This window comes from Manis javanica, chromosome 15, assembly GCF_040802235.1.
Source record: "Manis javanica isolate MJ-LG chromosome 15, MJ_LKY, whole genome shotgun sequence".
Classification (NCBI taxonomy): domain Eukaryota; kingdom Metazoa; phylum Chordata; class Mammalia; order Pholidota; family Manidae; genus Manis; species Manis javanica.
The window spans coordinates 25,301,483-25,324,830 of record NC_133170.1 but is presented as its reverse complement, the minus strand read 5'-3'; the positions used below and the strand labels follow the sequence as shown (position 1 = coordinate 25,324,830).

Below are 23,348 nucleotides of genomic sequence, written 5' to 3'. Positions count from 1 at the left end.
ATCTGTACCATCTATTACCATCAGTATCAGTCATCACACCTACCTAATCTATTTTAGTGTCTATTTCTAGCTTTATGAGTTCTTTCCATAGCTCAAAAATGCAATGTAATATTTTATTAACAGGCCATTCTGGGATGTTTAAATATGAAATAGATAATATGATCTTTTTGAAAAAATAAGCCATTAAATTTCACTTGGCCCCTTTAGTTTCCAGAAATTTGTCATTCCCAGCGCTGCCATCTTGTGGTGGTCCTATGACCTGCACCTGGAGACCCGGAACCTCTCACCTTAGACAAGCTGCACCCAGTAAAAGCTGTTTTCACACATGGGGCAAGTCCACTGATAGAGTAAGTGGGCTAATTTGACTTTGAAATTTCTTTGTAAAAAATTAATCACTTAGGCACTTGGAACTCAGAAACTTAGAACCCACCAAGGACTATGTAAAGACCCCAGGTCTTGATGGAGGGCTGGCAGTGAGCCTTGGGAAAGTGTTGGGGGTGGTCACCAGCACCAGAATCTCCTTTGACGGAAATACTCCCCAGTCCGCCACTCTTGGAAGAGATATTGACTTAGACCTGGAGTGGGAGGAAGCAGAAAGGTTTATGCTTTCTCCCTGGGATTATTCTTTCTTCTCCTTCAAGAAGGTTGATTGATTCAGAGAAGAATAATAGATTTCTATGTACTGCATGGCAATATAGTAAAAAACATAATATTTTTGCCATTTGACTAGTAATAAATTCCTTTCTCACATTCTCACAAATATAATAATAATAATTCCTTTTCTGGGTATCTATGACAAGTAAATAATCTGACCTGTGGACAAAATATATGTGAAAAGATTTTTATAGTAACATTAATTCTATGAAAATGAAGACATGGAATTTTCTTTTCACTTTCCTCCTTATCTTCATTCTTTTCTTCCTTTTCCTCTCTGATAATTACTGATAATTATTAGCATTAAGGTAACTAATTGCTAATATGTACATTTTCAAAGGATATGTCTACTAACTGCAACACTTCACAAAAATTTAAATTCTAAATCAGAGCACCATTTTTATTAATTTACACTGGGAAATGCAACTGCCAGATGGGCTGGGTATCACCTGAATAAGACCAAAGCATCTTCTAACCCACAAGGGAAAAGGAGGGATTGGTATGACATTTTTGAAAACTTAAATGAGCTGGGGAAGTTGGATATTTAAATGGAAGATTTAATGTCCTTAAGCTTTGCAAGCTGACAAACCTGTCTTCCAGCAAATATGAAAGTACCTTCCATTCCAACAAGACTATATCATGTGCTCTCTGCCTTTTGGGGTAGGTAGGGGATGCAGTTGGTCTGCATAGACAAGGATGGAGCCGGGCTAGAGCCTGGACAGACGAGCGGCCAGTGCAGAGGCTCCTGCCAGTGGCTGGTCCCAGCTGCCACACCCAGAGGCTGTTCCTCTGGTTCAGTGGCTCAGTGATTCACCTCAGGTCTTTCCAGTACATTCTGTGTTTATTTTTTCTGTGCTCAGAGTTCTAACAGGTTATCTTCAAGCTCAAGGCCTGTCTCTGCCCCCCACCCACCCCGCCCGGATCTCAGTGAGGAGCCAAGTGAGGGAACGGGCCTAACCCAGGGCCATGCACTCCACGAGCAGTTAAGAGAAGAAGCAGAATGTTCTGAGGACTGGTGGACCCTATGCATCCCATCCAATAAGGGAACTGCCTCTGAACAGGAATATTTACTAAGTCCTGAGGATTTTCACTTTTGCCATTAAACTGGATGTAGTTCCTCTTGTGACTGGGTGGAGAGAAGTGGGCTGCTGAGAAAAAGGGTCAAAACATGGAAGTGAGTGGTTGGGACTTGCCTGTGCAGTGGAAACGGGGTATTAGGTTCCCCCGCCACTCTGTGGGCCAGAGGGACAGGAAAGGCTGGAGCTGCCGTCTGATGCCCGCGGGGTCCTTCTCCTCTGACCAGGCTTGAAGGGAAGCCTTGCAGGTTGGCTCCACGGCTTCAGAGGATGTTCATCCCGGATGAACATCAGTGAAGACCTGTTAGTGAAGATGAGAGGCAATTGTGGGAACACTGGGGGAGTGGTCCAGCTGGAGCGGAACTTGGGGGCTGGTGGTGCTGGATGTACCTCTGATCCATCCAGGGGGATGTAGGCTGGCCCCTGTGTTCACCTCCAGGCACTGGAGCATGAGAGAGCCCTCTGTGCAGGGTGCTGAGCTGATGAGACTTGGGTCTGTGAATGTTAAGTGGACTCCTTGAACACAGCGGATACAATGTTAGGGTCCCATCCATGCTCTATGGGTGACAATGAGGGTGAGCTGGAGCAAAAGGGTTGTGTTACCATCCTGTTGGCTGGGGCACAAAGATTCTGTGTGATTGTAAAGGAGCACCAGGTAACCCTGCAGGGAAGAGGGCAGTGGGTTTGAAACCCTGCCTGACAGAGAACTGCCTTGTTTCAGTTCTGATGCTGGCCGGGTGGACGAAGGGACAGCTTCTCCTAAGGGAATAGCAGTGTGGGGGACAGCTGGACCAAGCTCGTTCCACTGTAAGCCTGCAGTTTGCAGGGAGATGTGTTTACATTTTTTCTGCCATCAGATTTCCACCGTTTCTCTCTCTGTTTTCGGTGAGGGGACAGATTAATGCAGATTCTACAGCTGTATTTAACCTCTGCAGTAGTTTCTGCCTCAACCTGAGAGTTCCATGCACTTTCTTCCTCAGCCTAGGCTCCTACTGGCTGGATCTTCTTTCTGCTACCATGACATCACCGAGGCACCGTCTATGGGAGGTCGTGTTTCACAGTGAAACGTGAACACAGTAGGGCCAGTTCAGCACCATCGCTCCTGTGGCGTTCCACACATCTGAAGCAGGTGGAAGCTTCCCCTTCTCTCTCACTCTGGCTCACTGCTCCCAATAAGTTCACTCATCCGGCCCCCCTGAGGGCTGGCTCTGGTTCTTCCCGCCCGCCCAGTCAACTCAAATACCTGTCTTCAATTCTTTCTCCAATTCTTAGTGCATTTCTACCTAAAGCACAAAGAGAGATTTGAGGTGTTACAGGTATTGATGAGTTGAAGGACAGGTATGGTTGAAATAGGGCAAAGAACTAGAGTAATAGAATTTCGATATGTAAAAATTCAAAAAGGGAGAGGTTACCAGGAAGAGAAGGGTCTAGGGAGGGGCCTCGATTGTAAGATAAGGGACTTGAGTTTCCAGGTAAGCTCCACTTCACTCACCAGTATCAGCTTAAATGTCGCTCCAGAGAAGCAGCTTCCCGTGAGTGAGTCCGCCTCCCTGTCATCTCTGCCATGTTGTGACCTGTGATCACAAACTGAATTATTTTTCTTATGGCTTTTTCACATCTGTTGTTAAACAATATTATTTATTCATTTATTTTAAGTGAACATTTAAAAAGACTGAGGCAGATATGATAAAATGCACAAATCTTAGTGTACAGCTCTATGAATTCTGACATGTACACATGCTCATGTAACCATCACCCAGATCAAGATATCAAATATTCTCACGAATCTTTTCCCCTTCACCTATTTCACCCAGCCTCCTCCCTCTCCCCCATGGCAATCACCAGTCTGTTCTTTGTGTTTATGAGTCTGTTTCTGTTTGTTTGCTTGTTTGATTTTTTTAAGATTCCACACGTGTGAAATCATATGGTATTTGTCTTTCTCTGACTTACTTCACTCAGCCTAACACCATCTAGGTCCATCCATCTTGCTGCAAATTGTGTTACTGAATAAATTAAATGTCCCTATTTGTATAATACCTTTCACCACCAGCTATTCTGTAAGCTCCGGTGGCTCGGGGAAAGTGCCTGCCTGTTCATTGTTTTATTCCAGCCCCCGGGCCCGGTGCTCACATGCAGGGGTGTAGAGTAGATGCTTAGCAGATGCTGGCTGATGAGCAATTCTCACTGTGCCCGGAAACTCACACACAGGACCTCAGAGAGCATTCATACCTGTGAGCACTTGGTATTTTCCATCTCTCCTGTTTCTTTCCCTGGTGTGACTAAGGGCAAAACCATTAAAAATGAAAAGGGAATTAGTTCATGTGTTAAGGATAGCAAGGATAAGATGGATTTGGGGTTGAATTCATGCCCCAGTGAACCATGAATTAAGAGAGATTCCGAAAGGGTGGGATGGTGGATGCAGGAACTAAAATGGAGTTAAGTGGACCAGCCAATCGGCTGGAGCAAATGAGAAAGGCGGAGGGGGTGGGGGTGGGCCAGGGACTAGTCTGGGAGGAAGAAAGTCAGAGCAGAGAGGCCACGTGCTCCCCGACCCCTGAGCACTGGCACTGGGACTGCTGGCCCGGCAGCTGCACAGAGAGAAAGAGTCTGCAAATACCTTGTAGATTACAGCTCCTCATTACCCTAGTAAAGGAGGTTCATCCCCAGGTGACGTGTGGGCTGAACAGAGTGGTCTTAGGGGTAAGAAAGATCCCTAAGGGAAAAGCTAGACTCTGTCAAAGCCCCTTCATATTATGACCCCCTTTGTGAGCCAGGTCCCCACTCTCCAGATCAGGATGAGATGGGGAGAGAGACCAGCAATCACGCCTCCCCCACTGAGGAGTCCCACCTTAACCCTCTGCATTCACCTGTGAATTCCTATGCTGCTGGTCTTCATTTTCTGCTGACCTGATCATTATTTTCATATTTCTGCTGGCTTCCTTGTGGTTCTGGTCTCTTCTTTGGCCATGAGCTCAGTCACAGAAAAGAACAAAGTATGATCATACCAAAAAACCCTTCCACGGGTCAAAGGGTAACTGAACACAGCACCCAGACCCTGAAAGATCTTACATTTGGCGGCGATTGGCCAGGACCATTAGGGGAGAGAAAGCAAATCACGCTTTTTGATGCGACTTTTACCCCAACCCCCATCACAGGCGCCCCCATCTCAGGGACCTAAGGAAATGTGATGTCAAAGGGCCATGTTGCTCATATAAGGAGATTTTTCAAGATGCAGAATCTAATTGGTGTTTGAGCTTCAGAAAGTGGGAGATGAGGTCTCCGATAGCATCTGAGATGGTAAAAGGGGTCTCTATTGGCTGTTAGTAGGGAGGATGTCAGGGGATGTGTCTATAAATGCCCCTACCTTTGCTGTCCAGATCCTCATAGGGTTGTTTTGCAGCTGGGAGTGTGCCTTTGATGACAAGGGAGTCAGGATGGCTTTGAACGGACGTGCCTTTCTTCAGGGGCTCTGTTTTCTTGTCCTCAGCACCATGGTGGATGCTCAAGGTAAGAGACGTCTGCCTATCCTGGGAGGGCCAGTCAATGAGTGGATCCCCTGGTGAAGGGAAAGTTCCTGGAGTCATGCAGCCAAAGCCCCAGTGGAGACCATAGGTTTTTGACCCAAAAGGAATCACACTGATTGTGAATATTGGTTCTTCTGTGGGGAGTCATCTGGTCATGGCAGCAGGTTTTGCAGAGAAATGATATTTGATCCCAGGCTGTGGTGAACCAGTTTCTGGGCGCTCCAGTGTGGCCCTTTTTTTCAGAAGCAGCTGTTTAGTTCCAGAGGCTCCCAGTGTGCAGGAAGGACCATGCCTGACCTCGGCTGTGTCTGGGGGGTCCCTTGAGCACTCCCTTTGCCTGCCTCGTAGGGACCTGCCCATCAGGGCTTCTGAGTTTTATGTGTCTGTGCTCCCCAGGCTGTGTGCTCGTGTGTGTGTGCATGCGTGCAGTGAGTGTGAGGGGTGAGTGTGAGGGCAACCGAGAGGCAATTACGTCTGTCGGTCTGTGAAGTGCACAGTGCCTGCGCTGTTGATGTCATGTCATCTGTGTGGTGCCAAAGCAGAGATAATCATGCCCCTGTTTCTTTCTAGCCCTTCTCCTTTAATCCCGTGGCCTCTCTGCCTGACTGCAGAGCTCACCCAGCATTGGGCTGAGAGAGGCTCTGCCTTCTGACCTCATTTCTTCTTACCAGGTGTGTGCTGGAGACAGAGGACCCTGTGGCCATGGGAGGGGCTCTTGTTGATGGGGACTAACTGATGTACAGCATGGCTTATCTAAAGGTTCCCAAGTCCCTGCCCCAGCCTCATGAATTGTTCCCTGACTTGCTGGGGTCCTGGACTGGTCCTTTCCTATGCCCTACCGATCCATCTGTGTGAATTCTGTAGGGTGCATTCTCTCCCTCATCCATTCTAAAAGCTGGTTTCCAAGGAACCTTTGACTCAGAGGACTGCAGGCATCAGGGATGGGGTTGCAGAAAATCTAGCCTTCAGCCTGGAGGGGCAGCTCTCCCAGAGTTGGGTGCTGGTCAGACTGAGACTGCTTACAGCTCTGACCCCTCCCCATGCTCATTGTCCTCCTCTGATTAGGGTTCAGTCTCCTGGTTCCTTAACTCTCCTGGGGAAACCCCATCCCTCCAAGTTTCTGCTTCTTGAGTGTTTGGCCAGATACTAATGAAGGTTCTTCTCTCGGTGCCTCTGAAGTTCGAGGTGTGCTTTGGTCCCGTGATGGAGAGAGACAATGGGTGTTCTGATACAAGATCCCCCTTTTACTAGGAAAATTGTAGGAAATTTCCTCAGTAGTCACTTAAAAGGCAAGAATATTTCACCAAAGCAAGCATTCTTTTAATTTTCCCTGAAACAATACAGTTCAGTGTTTTCTGACTAAAAATGGATTTTTCTACTTCATGTGATATTGACCTTGCTCCTTATAAAACAATAGTCATGGCCTTTCTGAGCATTTGATGATTCACATTTCACATCACACATTTCAGGAGTCTCCACTGTGAAATCCATGATGGGCACTGGCAAAAGATTATCCCTTCAAGCATAATTTATGCCATTGTACACAAAAACATAGACCCTCAAAGAATGGATAACTTGGTGTATGTTATTTTGTAACCTATTTTAAAAAATTAGCTATATATTTTGGACACCTTTTTATATCATTATTCTTTTATGCACTAAAACTGTTTTACTGTAGTATTACAAAAATATAGAATATTACTGAAGTTATATGGGACACAGAGCGTCAGGACTTCATTCCCTTTTACTGAGGAATGATTTTCCCTCATAAGGATTTACCACAGTTTGTTTATCAGTTGATGCCCATCAATTGATGAACATTTAGGTGTTTTTCACTTTTTGGTTATTAGGACTAATGCTGCTATAAACACTCATGTACATGTTACCGTGTGGACATACGTTTTAATTTCTCTTGGGTGTATACCTAGGAGCAGAATTACCATGTCATATGATAACTCTTTGATTAACATTTTGAGGAACTTCTAAATTGTGTTCTACAGTTTCACAGCAGCTGCACGGTATTACATTCCCAGAAGCAATAGACAGGGTTCCAACTTCTCAACATCCTCAAAACACTTGTAATTACCTATCTTATTTGTTTTTGTTTCTGTTCTCGGGTTCCCAGAAGTATTTAATGTACCCTCTAGCAGCTGGGCCAAAGCAAGAAAACAGAATTTTTCTGCTTTTTGGTTTTTGTTGTGTTTTTTTTGCATTGCAATTTAGTTTTGCCTTTTGATCTTAAATCTAGTAACCTGGCTGAGCTTTAGTTAATGTGTATATTTGTTTTAAATTATTTTGTGTAGTTACCCATACCCCTTGGAAATATTTCTTTTAGGTCTTATACATGTAGTTTCTTTTTCTTGTCACTCTGGCTAGGACTTTCAATACAGTGCTGAAAGAAAGTGGTGATAGGAAACTTCTTTGAATTTTGTTTCTTAAAGGGAATTCATTTTGCCATTTAAGTTTCTAGTTGCTAAACTTTACATATCTTTGAACACTTGTAACTTTCTTATTTGTTACAGCCATACTGGTGGGTGTGAAGTGGTATCTTAATGTGGCATTTCTATAATACCTAATGATGTTAAGCATCTTTTTGTGTTCCTATTGTCCATTTATGTATTATCTTTGGAGAAATTCAGATTCATGATTTGCAGATATTTTCTCCTATACTATGGCTTGTCTTTCACTTTCTTTTTCTTATATTTAACTTCTGATTTTTCTTTTCTTTTTTTAAAAATTGAAGTGTCATTGACACACAATCTTATGAAGGTTTCACATGAACAGCATTGTGGTTTCAACATTCACCCATATTATCAAGTGTCCCCCACCCCACTGTAGTCACTGTCTATCAACATAGTAAGATGCTATAGAGACATCACTTGTCTTTGTGCTATACTGCCTTCCCTGTGACCTACCCATATTGTGTGTGCTAATTATAATGCCCCTTAATCTCCTTCTCCCTCCCTCCCAACCCTCCCTCCTTAACCCCTCCCCTTTGGTAACCGCTAGTCCCTTCTTGGAGTCTGTGAATCTGCTGCTGCTTCATTCCTTCAGTTTTTCTTTGTTCTTATACTCCACAAATGAGTGAAATCATTTGGTACTTGTCTTTCTCCACCTGGCTTATTTCACTGAGCATAATATCCTCTAGCTCCATCCATGTTGTTGCAAGTGGTAGGATTTGTTTTCTTCTTATGGCTGAGTAATATCCCATTGTGTATTGTACCACATCTTTATCTGTTCATCTACTGATGGACACTTAGGTTGCTTCCATATCTTGTCTATTATAAACAGTGCTGTGATAAACATAGGGGTGCATATGTCTTTTTGAATCTGGGATCTCATTTTCTTTGGGAACATTCCTAGGAGTGGAATTCCTGGGTCAAATGGTATTTCTATTTTCATTTTTTTTGAGGAACCTCCATACTGCTTTCCACAATGGTTGAACTAATTTACATTTCCACCAGCAGTGTAGGAGGGTTTCCCTTTCTCTGCATCTTCACCAGCACTTGTTGTTGTTTGTCTTTTGGATGTTGACCATCCTAACTAGTGTGAGGTGATATCTCATTGTGGTTTTAATTTGCATTTCCTGATAATTAGCGATGGGGAGCATCTTTTCATGTGCCTATTGGCCATCTGAATTTCTTCTTCGGAGAAGTGTCATATCCTCCACCCATTTTTTAATCAGGTTATTTGTTTTTTGGGTGTTAAGGTGTGTGAATTCTTTATATATTTTGGATGTTAACCCCTTATCAGATAAGTTGTTTAAGAATATATTCTCCCATATTGTAGGATGCCTTTTTGTTCTGTTGATGGTGTTCTTTGCTGTACAGAAGCTTTTTAGTTTGATGTCCCATTTGTTCATTTTTGCTTTTGTTTCCCTTGCCTGAGGAGATGCTTTCAGGAAAAAGTTGCTCATGTTTATATTCAAGAGATTTTTGCCTATGTATTTTCCTAAGAGTTTTATGGTTTCATGACTTATGTTTAGGTCTTTCATCCATTTTGAGTTTACTTGTGGATGGGGCTAAACAATAATCCAGTTTCATTCTCTTGCATGTAGCTGTCCAGTTTTGCTAACACCAGTTGTTGAAGAGGCTGTCATATCCCCATTGTATATCCATGGCTCCTTTATTATATATTAATTGGCCATATATATATGTGTGGGTTTATTTCTGGGCTCTCTATTCTGTTCCATTGATCTGTGTGTCTGCTCTTGTGCCAATACCAAATTGTTTTGATTACTGTGGCTTTGTAGTAGAGCTTGAAGTCAGGGAGTGTAATCCTCCCTGTTTTATTCTTCTTTCTCAGGATTGCTTTGGCTATTTGGGATTTTATGTAGTTCTATATGAGTTTTAGATAAATAATTTGTTCTATTTCATTGAAGAATGCTTTAGTATTTTGAAAGGGATTACATTGAATCTGTAGATTGCTTTAGGCAGGACGGCCATATTGGCAATATTTTTTAATTCTTCCTATCCGTGAGCACAAGATGTACTTCCATTTATCGGTGATCAGTGTCTTCTTAAATTTCTCTGAGTGTTTTTGTAGTTTTCAGGGTATAGGTCTTTCACCTCCTTGGTTAGGATTATTCCTAGGTACTTTATTCTTTTTCATGCAGTTGTAAATGGAGTTGTTTTCTTAATTTCTCTCTCTGCTAGTTCATCATTAGTATATAGGAATGCAAGAGATTTCTGTGTATTAATTTTGTATACTGCAACTTTGCTGAATTCAGTTATTAGTTCTAGTAGTTTTTGAGTAGATTCTTTAGGTTTTTTTATGTACAATATAATGTCATCTGAAAACAGGGACTGTTTAACTTTTTCCTTACTAATCTGGATGCCTTTTATTTCCTTGTGTTGTCTGATTGCCATGGCTAGGACCTCCAGTACTATGTTGAACAAAGGTGATGAGAGAGGGCATCATTGTCTTGTTCCTGATCTTAGAGGAAAAGCTTTCAGCTTTTCAGTGTTAAGTACGATGTTAGCTGTGGGTTTGTCGTATATGGCCTTTATTATGTTGAGGTATTTGCCCTCTATACGCATTTTGTTGAGAGTTTTTATCATGAATGGATGTTGAATTTTGTTGAATGCTTTTTCAGCATCTATGGAGATGATCATGTGTTTTTTGCCCTTCTTTTTATTATTGTGGCATATGATATTGATGGATTTTTGAATATTGTACCATTCTTGTATCCCTGGAATAAATCCTACTTGATCATGATGGATGATCTTTTTGAAGTATTTTTGAATTTGGTTTGCTAATATTTTGTTGAGGATTTTTGCATCTATGTTCATCAGGGTATTAATCTGTAATTTTCTTATTTTGTGTTGTCTTTGTCTGGTTTTGGTATTAGGGTGATGCTGGCCTCATTGAATGAGTTTGGAAGTATTCCCTCCTCTTCTACTTTCTGAAAAACAGTAAGGAGGTTGGGTATTAGGTCTTCTCTAAATGTTTGATAAAATTCAGCAGTGAAGCCATCTGGTCCAGGATTTTGTTTTTAGATAGTTTTTGATTACCAATTCAATTTCGTTGCTGGTAATTGGTCTGTTTAGATTTTCTTTTTCTTCCTGTGTGAGCCTTGGAAGGTTGTATTTTTCTAGAAAGTTGTCCATTTCTTCTAATTTGTTCAGGAAAGGCAGGAGCTCCAGGCCTTACTACTCTGTCTGCACCCTACCTACCTTGACCTCTCTGTGTGGCTCCTTGAGGCAGACTGTGTGCTCTCCCAAGGACCTGTGAATAGTAATGTTCTATTTCAGTTTCCTTGTTGTGCTTTGTTGAGTGGTGACTTACTGTGCAGCACCCCAGGGATGTGCTTAACAAGTATTAATAACAAAGTTACAGCAAAATGCTCACCTCTTCTGCAAATATCCTCACAGACACACTCAGAAACAATATTTGACCAGCTGTCTAGGCATCCCTTAGCTGAGTGTCACATAAAAATTAACCACCACTGTCTGTTGATATCGTCAGTTCTTGGTGGAATTTTGAATATTAAACCAACCTGGCATTCCTAGGAAAAACCCCTTTTGGTCTTGTTATATTATTCTTGTAATATATCCTTCATTTTGATTTGCTAAAATTATATTTAGAATTTTTGAAACATTTTGATCTGCAGTATTATTTTTGTGTGATATCTTTTATCAGGTTTTGGTATCAGTTAATGCTGGCATCATATTGTCTCCTCTTCAATTTTCTGGAGGAATTTATAGAACTGGTATTATTTTTTCTTTCATTCTTTGGTAGAATTCACAAGTGAAGCCATCAGGGTCTGTCTGTTTCTTTGTGGGAAGGGTCTTCATTAACCTCTAATTTAATTTAATTAACACACCCAAGAAGAAACAAATAACTTAAAAATATTAAAGAAGAAATACATCTTTTAAAGAAGAAAAATTTAAGAAATTAAATTAAATTTAATTACTCCCAAAGGCCCCACGTCCAAAGACCATTACACTAGGATTAGGGCTTTAATATATGAACTTTGTGGGGACACAAGCACCAAGTTAATAGCATATTGTTGGTCAAACTGTCTATCCAATTGCCAGAACCATATTGTTTATTAACATTAAACTTCACAACAAGGTCTGATATTTGGTAGAACAAGCTCCCTTACCCACTGTTCCTATTTTTGAATAAAGAGTTTTGACTCTTTTTGGTTCTTTGCTCTCTCACATGTATTGTAGAATGAGCACATCAAGTTACATGAAAAGCCATGATGGGATTTTGACTGGAATTGCATTGCATCCACACATCAGCTACTAGTTAAAAGAGCATAAAGTACAAATCATTGTTGATAATGATCTTATTTATTGGCATGATTTCTCTCCCCATTTACTTAGGTTTTCTTTGTAAAGTTATACAATTTTCCCTTCAGAGGCCTTGTACATTTTTGAAGTTTTTAGCCTATGTTTAGTAATATAAGGATCTTGCAAATATTTTGCCTAATTTATCCCTATGTATATAATTTTTTTAAAGTGCTATTGTAAATTGTACTTAAAAAATTAAATTTGCAAGTTTGTTGCAAGTGTATGGAAATATCATTGGTTTTTGTATATTGACTCAGTTTTCTGTGACTTTGTAAACTAGTTATGATTTGTAGCAGCTTTTTGGGATGTGCTTTGGGGTTTTCTGTGTAAAATGTTGTAAAATGATTATGTTGTCTATGATTAAAAACAGTTTTACTTCTTTACATTTGTTTCTTTTTCTTGCTCTGTTGTCCAGTGCAATGTTGAATACAAGTGTTAGAAACAGACATCTTTGCCATGTTTCTAATCTTAGGTTAAAGTTGTTAGTCTCTCATCATTAAACATAATGTTAGTTATAGGTGTTTTATAGGTGCCTCTTTTCAGGTTGAGGAAGTTCATTTCTAGTCTTATTTTTTTGAGAGTTTTTAAATAAAAGTGGGTCTTTAATTTTGTCAAATAGTTTTTCTGCATATATAGAGAGGTTTTATATATATGCAACATAAAATATATGTATTTTAGTCCATTGATATTATGACTTACAGAAATCAATTTTTGAATATGGAACTAATTCTGCATTCTTGGGATAAACTCCATTTGTTCCTGATGTTTTAATCCTTTGTGTATATTGCTGGATTTGGTTTGTTACTCTTTTGACTTTAGAATTTTTTTGTGTCTGTTTATGAGTGGCATTAGTCTGTAGTTTTCTTTTCTTGTAATGTCCTTGTGCAGCTTTGGTATTAGAGTAATGCTGGGCTCAGAAGACATAATGGGAAATAGTCCCTCTTTTCTGTGTTATGATAAAGTTTGTGGAGAAATGTATTACTTCTTTCTTAAAGCTTTGGTAGAATAGAATAGTGAAGTCTTCTAGGTCTGAAGTCTTCTTAGAAAGTTTTTATACAGAGAATCAATTTGTTCATTAGGTTTTCTGTTTTTTTCTTGAGTGATCTTTGGTATTTTGTGTCTTTCAAGGTTTACATTTCAACTAAGTTAAAAGCATGATTTCACTCATTTGTGGAGTATAAGAACAAAGAAAAACTGAAGGAACAAAACAGCAGCAGAATCACAGAACCCAAGAATGGACTAACAGTTACCAAAAGGGAAAGGGACTGGGGAGGATGGGTGGGAAGGGAGAGATAAGGGCAGGGAAAAAGAAAGGGGGCATTAAAATTAGCATGTATAATGTGGAGGGGCATGGGGAGGGCTGTGCAACACAGAGAAGACAAGTAGTGATTCTACAGCATCTTACTTTGCTAATGGACAGTGACTGTAATGGGAATTGTAGGGGGGACTTGGTGAAGGGGGGAGCCTAGTAAACATAATGCTCTGCATGTAATTGTAGATTAATGATAACAAAAAATAATAAAGTTAAAAAAACTATGAAGCTGTTTATAATATTCATTTATTATCACTTTAATGATTGTAAGGATCAGTCATAATATCCATATTTCATTCCTCATATTAATAGTTTGTTGATTTAGAAAATCCCAAATCTTCTCTCCTTTTTCCTCTTTTCTGTGTGACCAAATTTTATGAATTATCTTCTTATTTTTAAAGAACAAACTTTTGGTTTTACTCATTTTCTCTCATTTTTGGGTCCATTTCCTATTTTACTGATATTTACTCTTTATTTTCTTTACTTCAGCTTTCCTTGGGTTTAATTGGTTTGCTTTTTCTAGTTTAGTAAGGTGGAAGCTTTGATAATTGTGAATATTCTTATTTTATAATTTAAACAATGTTATGAGTTTCTCTCTAGGTACAGCTTTAGCTGCATATCACGTATACTGATATGTTGTGGCTTTCTTTCACATAGTACCAGATGTTTTCTAATATTTCTTGTGATTTTTATTTAATTCATGAATTATTTAAGAGTGCATTTAGGGGCTCTCTTGTCCCCTCCAGGCATGAGCCAGGAGCTCTGTCCTCTCGCTTTCTCTCTAAATAAAGCCTCTGCTTTGCTCTCCTAAAAAAAAAAAAAAAAAAAAAGAGTGCATTTAAAAAACTCAAAGTATCATTGATGTACAATTTTATGATGGTTTCAAATATACAACACAGTGGTTTAACATTTACCCATATTATTAAGTCCTCAACCCCTCCATTGTGGTCACTGAAGAGTGTATTGTTAATTTCTATATATACTCCAATATTTTAGAGAGTTTTCCAGCTTTATTGAGATGTAATTGATGTATAACACTGGGTAAATTTAAATTTATGGTGTACAATGTGATGATTTAATATACTTACAAGGTAGTTGTGAAATGGTTGCCACACTAGATAACACCTCCATCATTTCACATAATTACCACTTCCTTTGAGTGGTGAGAACACTTAGATCTACCTTTTTAGCAACTTCCAGGTATGCAATATAGTATCATTAACTATAATTATCATCATGTGGTACACTAGATCCCCAGAATTTATATTCATCTTCTAATTGGAGGTGTTTACCCTTTGACTGACATCTAACCATTTCTCCCACCTACCACCACTAGCAACCATCATTCTATTATCATTCTGTTTCTAAGAGTTCAGCTTTTAGAGATTCTACCTATAGGTAAGATAATACAGTATTAGCCTTTCTCTGTCTTACTTATTTCACTTAGTGTAATGTCCTCAAAATCTGTCTATCTTGTTGCAAGTGGCAGGATTTCCTTTCTCATAGCTAAATAATATTCCATATATATCTATATGGCAGATACCTCTTTAAGATCATGTTTTCATTTCCTGTGGATATCTAACCACATCTGAGATTGCTAGATCACATGGGAGTTCTATTTTTAATTTTTTGAGGAACCTCCTACTGTCTTTCATACTGGCTGTGCCAACCTCCAACAGTGTACAAGGGTTACAGTTCTCCACATCCTTACCAACACTTGTCTTTTTGAGGATAGCCATTCTAACTGGGATGAAGTGACAACTCACTGTGGTTTTGACTTGCATTTCCTTGATAACTAGTAATGTTGAGCACCTTTTCATATATCTGTTAGTTATTTTTATGTCTTTTTTTGGGAAAAAATTCTATTCAGGACTTTACCCCATTTTTAATTGCACTTTTTTTTCTGAGTTGTATGAGTTTCTTATCTATTTTAAATATAAACCCCTCATCAGATAGACGCTTTTCAAGTATTTTCTCCCATTCCATAGGCTGCTCTTTTATTTTGTTGATTGTGCAGAAGCTTTTTAGTTTGATAGAGTTGCACTTGTTTATTTTTGCTGTTGATACTTACACTTTTGGTTTCATTTCCAAAAAGTGTTTGTCAAGGCCAATGTCAATGAATTCTTACCTGTTCTCTTCTAGGAGTTTTACAGTTTTGGGTTTTATATTTAAGTCTTTAATCTAATTTGAGTTCATTTTTTTGAGTGGTATAAAATAGGGGCTCAATTTCATTCTTCTGCATGTGGTTATGTGGCTTTCCAAAACCCTTTATTAAAGACATTATCCTTTCCCCATTGAGTCTTCTTGGCTGCATTGTTAAATATTGGTTAGCAAAAGTTTTTATCTCTCCATCATTTCTGAGGGACAAAATGCTGGGTAAAATTTTCTTGGTTGGAAGTTTTCTCCTTTATCACTTTGGCTGTAGCATCCCATGATCTCCGGGCCTGCAGGTATGTGCTGAGAAATCTACTGAGGGTTCCCTTGTATGTGACAGAATATTTTTTCTCTTGATACTTTTAAAGTTCCCTCTTTGTATTTTATTTTAGACAGTTTCATTATAATTTGTCTTGGAGAAGATACTTTTGGATTGAAATATGGAAATTTCCTCCTAGCTTCAAAGTTGGATGTCCCAGTCTCTCCCCATTAATTTTTCCCCCATTAGTTTTTAAAATAATGGCTGAGAACTTTTATTTTTCTTCCCTCTTCTCCCTTCCATCTCCTCCTGTGACATCAGTGATGAATACATAGTTTCTTTTGATAGTGTCCCATCAGTCCTATAGGCTTTCTTTATTCTTTTAAATTCTTTTTTATTAAGTTCATCTGTTTGGATAATTTCAACTGAACTGATTCTTCTCCTTTGTCAAGACTGCTGTTGGAACTCTTTATTGAGTTTTCATTTTAGTTATTGTATTCTTCAGCTCCACCTGACCAAACCAAATTTATTTGGTTCTTTTTACATTTTCTGTGCTGAACTTCTCATTTTTTTGTATTGTTTCCTTGATATTGTTATATAATTTGTCTGTGTTCTTTTGTATCTCTCTGAGCATCTTTAGAGCAATTGTTTTGTATTCTTTGTCAGGCAATTCCTGTGTCCCCATTTCTTTGCGACCAATTCCTGGAGGTTTATGAGACCCTGTGGTGGAGACATGTTTCCCTGATTCCTCTAGATCTCTGCAGTGTTCCATAGGCGTCTGTGCATTTTTAGGAGCAGTCATCTCTTCTAGATGTTACAGACTGACTTCAGTAGGGGAAGACGTTCACCTGTGAGTGGGGGGCACACTGTAGCATGTGGTACCTAGGTCTAGGGAGGCAGGATGCCAAGGACATATGGTGGCACTGAGTCTTGGGGGGTTGTGACGTCTCTTCATTTCAGGTTGCTCAGGTCTGTAGCTTCAACAACTGTGTGGACCTTGGCAAGCACTGTAGAGGTTCTGCTGTGACTCCAAGGGCTGTTGGAGTCTTCAGTGGTGCCTCCATGTCTAGAGGCCAGGGACCAGGGCAGAAAGAGGTGGTGGCTGGAGCCAGTGGTGTCCACACACTTGGTCACGGGGGCCAGCTGTAGGTGTCTATGTAGGGATAGGGGCCATTTTCAGAAACACACATGGTTATGGGGGCCAAACAGGCAGCAAGGTCTCAGCAAACTGAGAGCTCACTGGCGGCTGAAGGGCCTTGGCTGTGTGCCCTCTTGTGGCTATGCATCGTTCCCCAGGACATGACAATGCCTGTAGGCTGGTGATGACTGCCAGGCTGGCAGTGTGCTAGTGCACAGCCTGGAGGGGCCAGCGCCGAGTCCTTGCGTGGTGGTGCTGTTAATCCAAGATGGCATCTTGCACTTGCGCAGCCACAGAGGCCTAAGCCGGCTTCCAGTACAGTTCTCATGCTCTGAATTGGGGTTGGGGAGGGAACGAGGTGGCTGGTATCACTGAGGGCATACACTATGGGCAAATGCTGATGCAATACCAGGGGGTTTACAGGATCTGTGCTGGCTATTAGTTTCTTCAGTTTCTTCTGCTGGGTTTGTATGCAGAGCAGGTCACTGTGGACTGTGATGATCCCACTCTGTGCCTGCTCTTTGTAGCTCCTGGTTTTCTTCTTTGTTCTTAGTTATCTGTATAGATTTCAGCTTTGCTAGTGTGGGGGTGGAGGTGAAACTGAAGTAAGACATTTGTGCCATGCCCCAAAAGGCTGGGGAGGCTTGCCACTAAGTCTGTCTTCCTTTCCTGGGGAGGAAATTCTTTCTGGCTAGGAAGTTCCCTGTTTGTGCGAATGATGCTGTTTGGGAGATGGGATAGGTGGACATGGGCAGAATGGAGCTGTCTCGGTCTTTCTAAAGTTTCTGAAGTGGATTCCAGAGTTTTCCTAGAGCTAGTTTTGCTAGTGGATAGCTGTCTAACTGTGGATCTTTGTTGGAGAGTTGGAGGTGGTAATTTTGCCATTTTGGTGATGTCATTCATGAGACCTTTATTCTGTAGAGTGCTTTTGAATATAGAAATTTGGATGGCGATTTATTTTTCTTTTAGATTATCTAAGGCTTTATCCTATTCTGTACTGGCATCTCTTGTTTTGGGGGACTCAAATGTTAGTATAGATGCTGGTCAACTAAAGATAATATATATCAGTTTTAAAGATTTTTGTCAATTTTCTGCTGTTTCTCACCATTTTAACAAGAATAATTGAGGTTATGTTATAGTAACCAATAGCTCAAATTTCAGAAGATTAAATAAGCAAAAGTTAATTATTTCTTACACTATATGTTCTGGTCAGTTTGGTGGGGCATAATATTCAACTTCTTAAGTTGTTGACCGCCTCACCCTCTTAATATGCCAGCACTTCAACATGATGCTGTCAGGGTGGCTGTGGGAAGAGCATATACCAGCTTTAAAGTGTTTCTACATGAAGTGATGCACAGCATTTGTTCTCACACTTCACTGGAAAAGACAGAGCACATAGCCTTGCTCAACTTCAAGCAGGCCAGGAAGTATTACTATTTTCACGTGCCCCAGGAGAAGAGAACTTGAAATATTTCTGAACACTAGTAATGTGTACCAGATCTGTGACTTGTCCACAAATGAAGTCCTTTTTGTGTCTTACTTGAGTTTTGTTGGCCTTGTTCCCTCTATGGATTAATGTCTGTCATTAGTTCTGGACAATTCTTGGCCAATGTTTTTCAGGTATTGCTTCTGCTCAATTCTCTTTCTGTCTCGTCTCCTTCTCTTCCTTCTCATATTTCAGTTTAACTTAATTTAAACCTTCTTGTTGCATCTTCTGTCTCTGATCATCTCTTCTGTATTTTTCATCCTTTTGTTTCTCTATGCATTTCTGATAATTTCTTCCTGTTATTCACTTCAGTAATTCTCTTTACTTGAATTTAATCTGATAAAAATTTTTGATTTTGGCAACTATATTTTTCATTCATAGTTTTTTCATCCATAAAAAATTTTTTTCTTGAAGACTCTTTTGATGTATTTTATTTCTTTATGTACAGTATGTGTGGTTTTATATAGCCTGGTATCTGGTATCTAATATCAGAAGTTTCTGTGTCTGTTTCAGTAGTCTCTCTTGGTTTTTGTTACTGGACACTTGTTTCTTTCTGTATCTGTTTTTGACAATGTACTGGTCATTTTATTTATAAGAATTATTCATGGGAGTAATTTTAGGCCTAGGATGAAGGTCATCCTGAATTTAATCTGAGAGGATTTTATTTTCATTTTTCCCATGATTTCATGGTGCTATCAGTAGCGGGCTACTTTAATACAAGAGCAAAAATGGGTGTTATCTGGGCAATTCAGATATTCAAGCTCTGAATCTAATTCTATACAAGGACACATCTATTTCAACTGGTATTCTGGCTGATTGTGGACAGTGTCTTCTGTTAGTTGTCCCATCTGGGTGTGGGCTTGGGATTTGATTTGTGCCTCCTCACCATCAAAGCCACGTGGAAGCTCCTTTTCTTGAACAGGCTGATACTCTCAGGGTGAAATCGCATGCCCTGTCCCTGTACGTCAGTGAATTCCCATTTTCCCTTCAGATTTAGCCTGATTTTTTTCCCCTAACTTATCAGGTCTTTAATGCTTTAAAGATAAATTTTACTATATTTTATTCCACTTATTTGTTATTTTCAGTAGAAAAGACAGCCTCAATAACCCAGCCTACTGTTACTGAGAAAGTCTCCCAGAACTTCTCACAGTAATGAAATCATCTGATTTTGTCTGTGTCACCAGATAAATATAAGTTACCTGGAGGCAAGGACATTCCCTTATTTTTTGCATGCAGAGCACTTAGTACAGGACCTGCCTCTTAGACAGTGTTAATAAAAGAAGCTTCTTGTGTACTTTTTGGATTTCATTTCAATCCTTTATTCCCACCTTAATGTAAGACTTAAAGAAACCTCTGAGTAAGCTTCACAGGATGTCTCCCTTCTTCTAGTATCTTCTCCACCTCCTTCCCATTTATCTTTATTTCCTTCCTAGAATGGACCTCCCAGGTGCTCTGGACTGAATTGTGCTCTTCCAAAATTCACATGTTGAAGCCCTAGCCCCCAGTGTGGCTGTCTTTGGAAATAGGGAATTTAGGAGGTAATTAAGGTTAAATGAGATCAGAAGGTGGGTCCCTAATCCAACAGGACTAGTGGCTTTATAAGAAGAGGAAGACTCTCTCTCCCTCTCTCCCCATGCTCATGTACTGAGGACAAGCGCACAGGGAGATGGCAGTGGCTTACAAGGCAGAAGAAGACGTCTCAGAGTGAAAACCACCTTGCCAGCACCCTGATTGTGGACTTCCCAGCCCCCAGAACTGTGAGGAAAAAAATAATTAATTTGTGTTGCCTAAGCCACCTCGTCTATGGTATTTGTTACGGCAGCCCGCCTGAGCGGGCAGTATCACACGAGGGTTCTGTTCTGCTCCAGCATCCTCCTGGATGCTTCCCTCTTTGATGCACCACTTCTGTTTTCCAGAGTGGGACCCTACAGAGCCAGGTATAGACCTGAGCAGTGTCAATGGGTCGCCCCAGACAAGACTTTATTAGATTATAAAAAAAATATTGCATTTTGCTGACCCCACTTCAAAGCTAATGTAGATGATCCTAGGGCCTCAGGAAACTGTTTCTCTGTTCATGAAGGAGAATAGGAACATAGGCTATGGATGATAAACTGATAGCGTGAGAGGCAGTGTGGGTTCCAGTCACAGGTGGGAAGAAGGTAGCAGAATCAGTCACTCAAGAAGGAGTCTTATTTAGTTTTATTAAACCACACATGGGAATCTCCAGCTTGTCCACCCTGCTGTTCTCTGACCTGGAGGGAACCCCTAAATTAGTTACAAATTGCTGTGCAACAAATGACTGCCAAACTTGGCAGCTTAAAACAACAAATGGTAAGTATGTTGTAGTCTCTGTGGGCCAGGAGGCTGGGCCTGGCGTATCTGGGTCCTCCGACTCCTGATCTCTCACAAGGCTGCTGCCATCCCGAAGTTCATCTGCAGGTGGACACCAGCCAAGCTCACTCATCTGGCTGCGGTGGCAACGTCCAGGCTGGGTGGGCCGTCTGCCTCACAGCCTCAGTGCCTTTGCCTTGCTGGCTGGTGGGCAGAGGCCTCCCCCAGCTCCTTGCCATGTGAGTCTCCATCTGCAGCTCCCCATCTAGCAGCTGCTTCCTCAGAGCAAGCCGGGGACAGTGCATGACAGGTGCCAGAGAGAAACCTGTCTTCCTGAAATCTAACCTCTTAAGTGACCTCTCTTCACTTTTGCCAAATTTCATTTATTAGATGCATGGTACTCGGCTCAGCCCATGTGCAGGTGTGAGGGGGACTTCCTAATGGTGTGAGTACCAGGAGGCAGGAATAATTGGGACACATTAGAGGATGCTTGCTTCATCCTCTGTTCCAGAGCTAGAGGAGAGTGCTCCACCGGCCAGACTGTGATCTGTGACTGAGGCGAGGAATCTGGGCCTCCACAGCCTCAGGCATTTCTACTGGGAAGGCGGGGCCAGAGTCCCCTGAAGGCCTGTCCTCAGTGGTGTGCCTGGAGCCGTGTCCCACTGGCTTGTGAGAAGCAACTGTGTGTAACACTCCCACCCCCAAGTTCAGGGATGGCACACTGGTAGTTTAAAATTGGCCACAATGGGAATGTTTACACCACAGAAGAAAAAAAAAAGCTGTACATAAGGGATTTTTTTCCCCCTACTCCAGAGAGCTTATTTTTAATACTGTTACACCACCACTTCATGGTTGCCTAAAATGTCTGCTGTGTTCTGTGTCCGTGTCTCTCTTGCAGCTGTGGAGGTGCGGCTGGAGGATGGCAGCCACCACTGCGAGGGGAGATTGGCAGTGAAGCATCAAGGCACATGGGGCACGGTGAACGTTGGCTACAGTAGCTTGAATAATGCTGTTGTGCTGTGCAGACAGCTGGGCTGTGGAGATTTAGTTGATGTTGTCAGAAGCACTCGTTTCGGACAAGGGTCCGGGCCCATTTGGCTTGTAGACCTTTCCTGCAGTGGGACAGAATTAACTGTCAATGACTGTAACTATCGTCATCTGAGAAATCATTCTGATATTGGTCTTTCCCATGACTGGGACATCGCCATCATCTGCTCAGGTAAGGCCTATCTGGTCTGGACGAGGCTCCCCAGCAGGAACAGCCTCCGTCTCATTCCCAGAATAACAGATGCACAGGATCACAGGCTTTATAACACATTGGGGAAGGATCCAGCCACACACGACTCCTAGAGCAGCAGGGGCTCAAGGGAGCAGGAGGGCTGGCTTGGCCCTGGACAGGACAGGCCTGTGGCTCCTGGGCCCTCTGGCCTCTGTGGTCTGTCCCAAAGGCAGCACGGGGTCCCTGTTCATGCCTGTGCGGCTGCTGGGCTGGACCTGCATGATGTCGACTTCATCATGGTGGCTGTTTTGCTTTTTTGACGAGATAGGTGCAGCCACAGGAGGGGATGTGGGAAAGGTGCAGGAAAACCAAGTTTACTGTAATGAGAAGTCCTAGAGAGACAGTCACTCAAGGTCACTAGGGGGCCATAAGCGGGAATCGCCAAAGGGAGAGGCTTATCCATGCAGGTGGGGAGCTGAGAGAGAGAAGCCCTGTGGGCAAGGGCTTGGTCAGGTTCAGGGTGGAGCGCATGCGCGAAGGGATAGGGAACCTCACTGGTGCATCCCAGTGTTACTTGGTCACAGTCAGGGGAGGGTATGAAGGGGGCAGGTGGCAGGGGTCAGCTTGACCACATTGGTGCACCTGGTTGCCCGGGGATGCTTACAGTCTGTTCGTGGGGATGTTGAGGCAGCAGAAAAATATAAAGTTTTAAAATTTACAATATAGTAGCCAGATCAAAGTAAATGCCCAGATCAGTGAGGCCAGGAGAGCCTCTGTACTTAGTGTGCGTGGCCTCTGGGGCCAGGCAGGAAGACAGCGAGGAGATTAGAGTGGGAATGGGTGGTCTCGGTATTTGCCAGAGCTGTGTCCACTTGTTATCACAGTGGGTGGTTAGTCCAAGACATCAATGCCATCAGAACAGCTTGACTTTGAGGAAGCGATTAACAGATAATCACAGTGAATTCCCTAAGGTAGGTGGTTGGGCTGTAGAAAAGGGCCATCCCATCTGAAGGGACGGTGGGACGAGGGAGACTTGAGTACAATAGGTCTTTATAGCCCAATGGCCCGACCCCAGAGCCAGTCAGCTTTTTTGAGTTCTGCACAGGGGAGGTCACAGGAAAACTGTTCTTTTCAAATGTCACTGATAGTAGATCTCTGATGACAGTAATTCAGGCCCATAAAACACAATTATGTTCTTTAAAAGCTGCTTTATTGAGGTATGATTGATGCACAAAAAGCTATCCATATTTAATGCATACACTTGAGTTTGAAAATAAATACGTGTCTGTAATACCATCCCCACAATCTGTGCCATAAATCTATCTATCACCTTAAAAGTTCCCTTCCATCCACTTTATTTAATATTATTGAAAAAGAATTGTTGTTAAAGGGCAT

At 41.5% G+C, this 23,348-nt stretch overlaps 1 protein-coding gene across 1 annotated transcript in view; it reads left to right on the top strand.

Moving 5' to 3' along the window:
- Window positions 1–5,136: 5,136 nt before the first annotated feature.
- The window catches only part of LOC108389435 (antigen WC1.1), a 37,868-nt gene continuing 19,656 nt past the window's right edge, over window positions 5,137–23,348 (top strand). Inside the window, exons 1-2 of the mRNA XM_073223127.1 lie at window positions 5,137–5,237; window positions 21,633–21,953. Coding sequence (XP_073079228.1) covers window positions 5,165–5,237; window positions 21,633–21,953 — 394 coding nt within the window. The 5' untranslated portion in view covers window positions 5,137–5,164. The remainder of the gene's footprint in view (window positions 5,238–21,632; window positions 21,954–23,348) is intronic.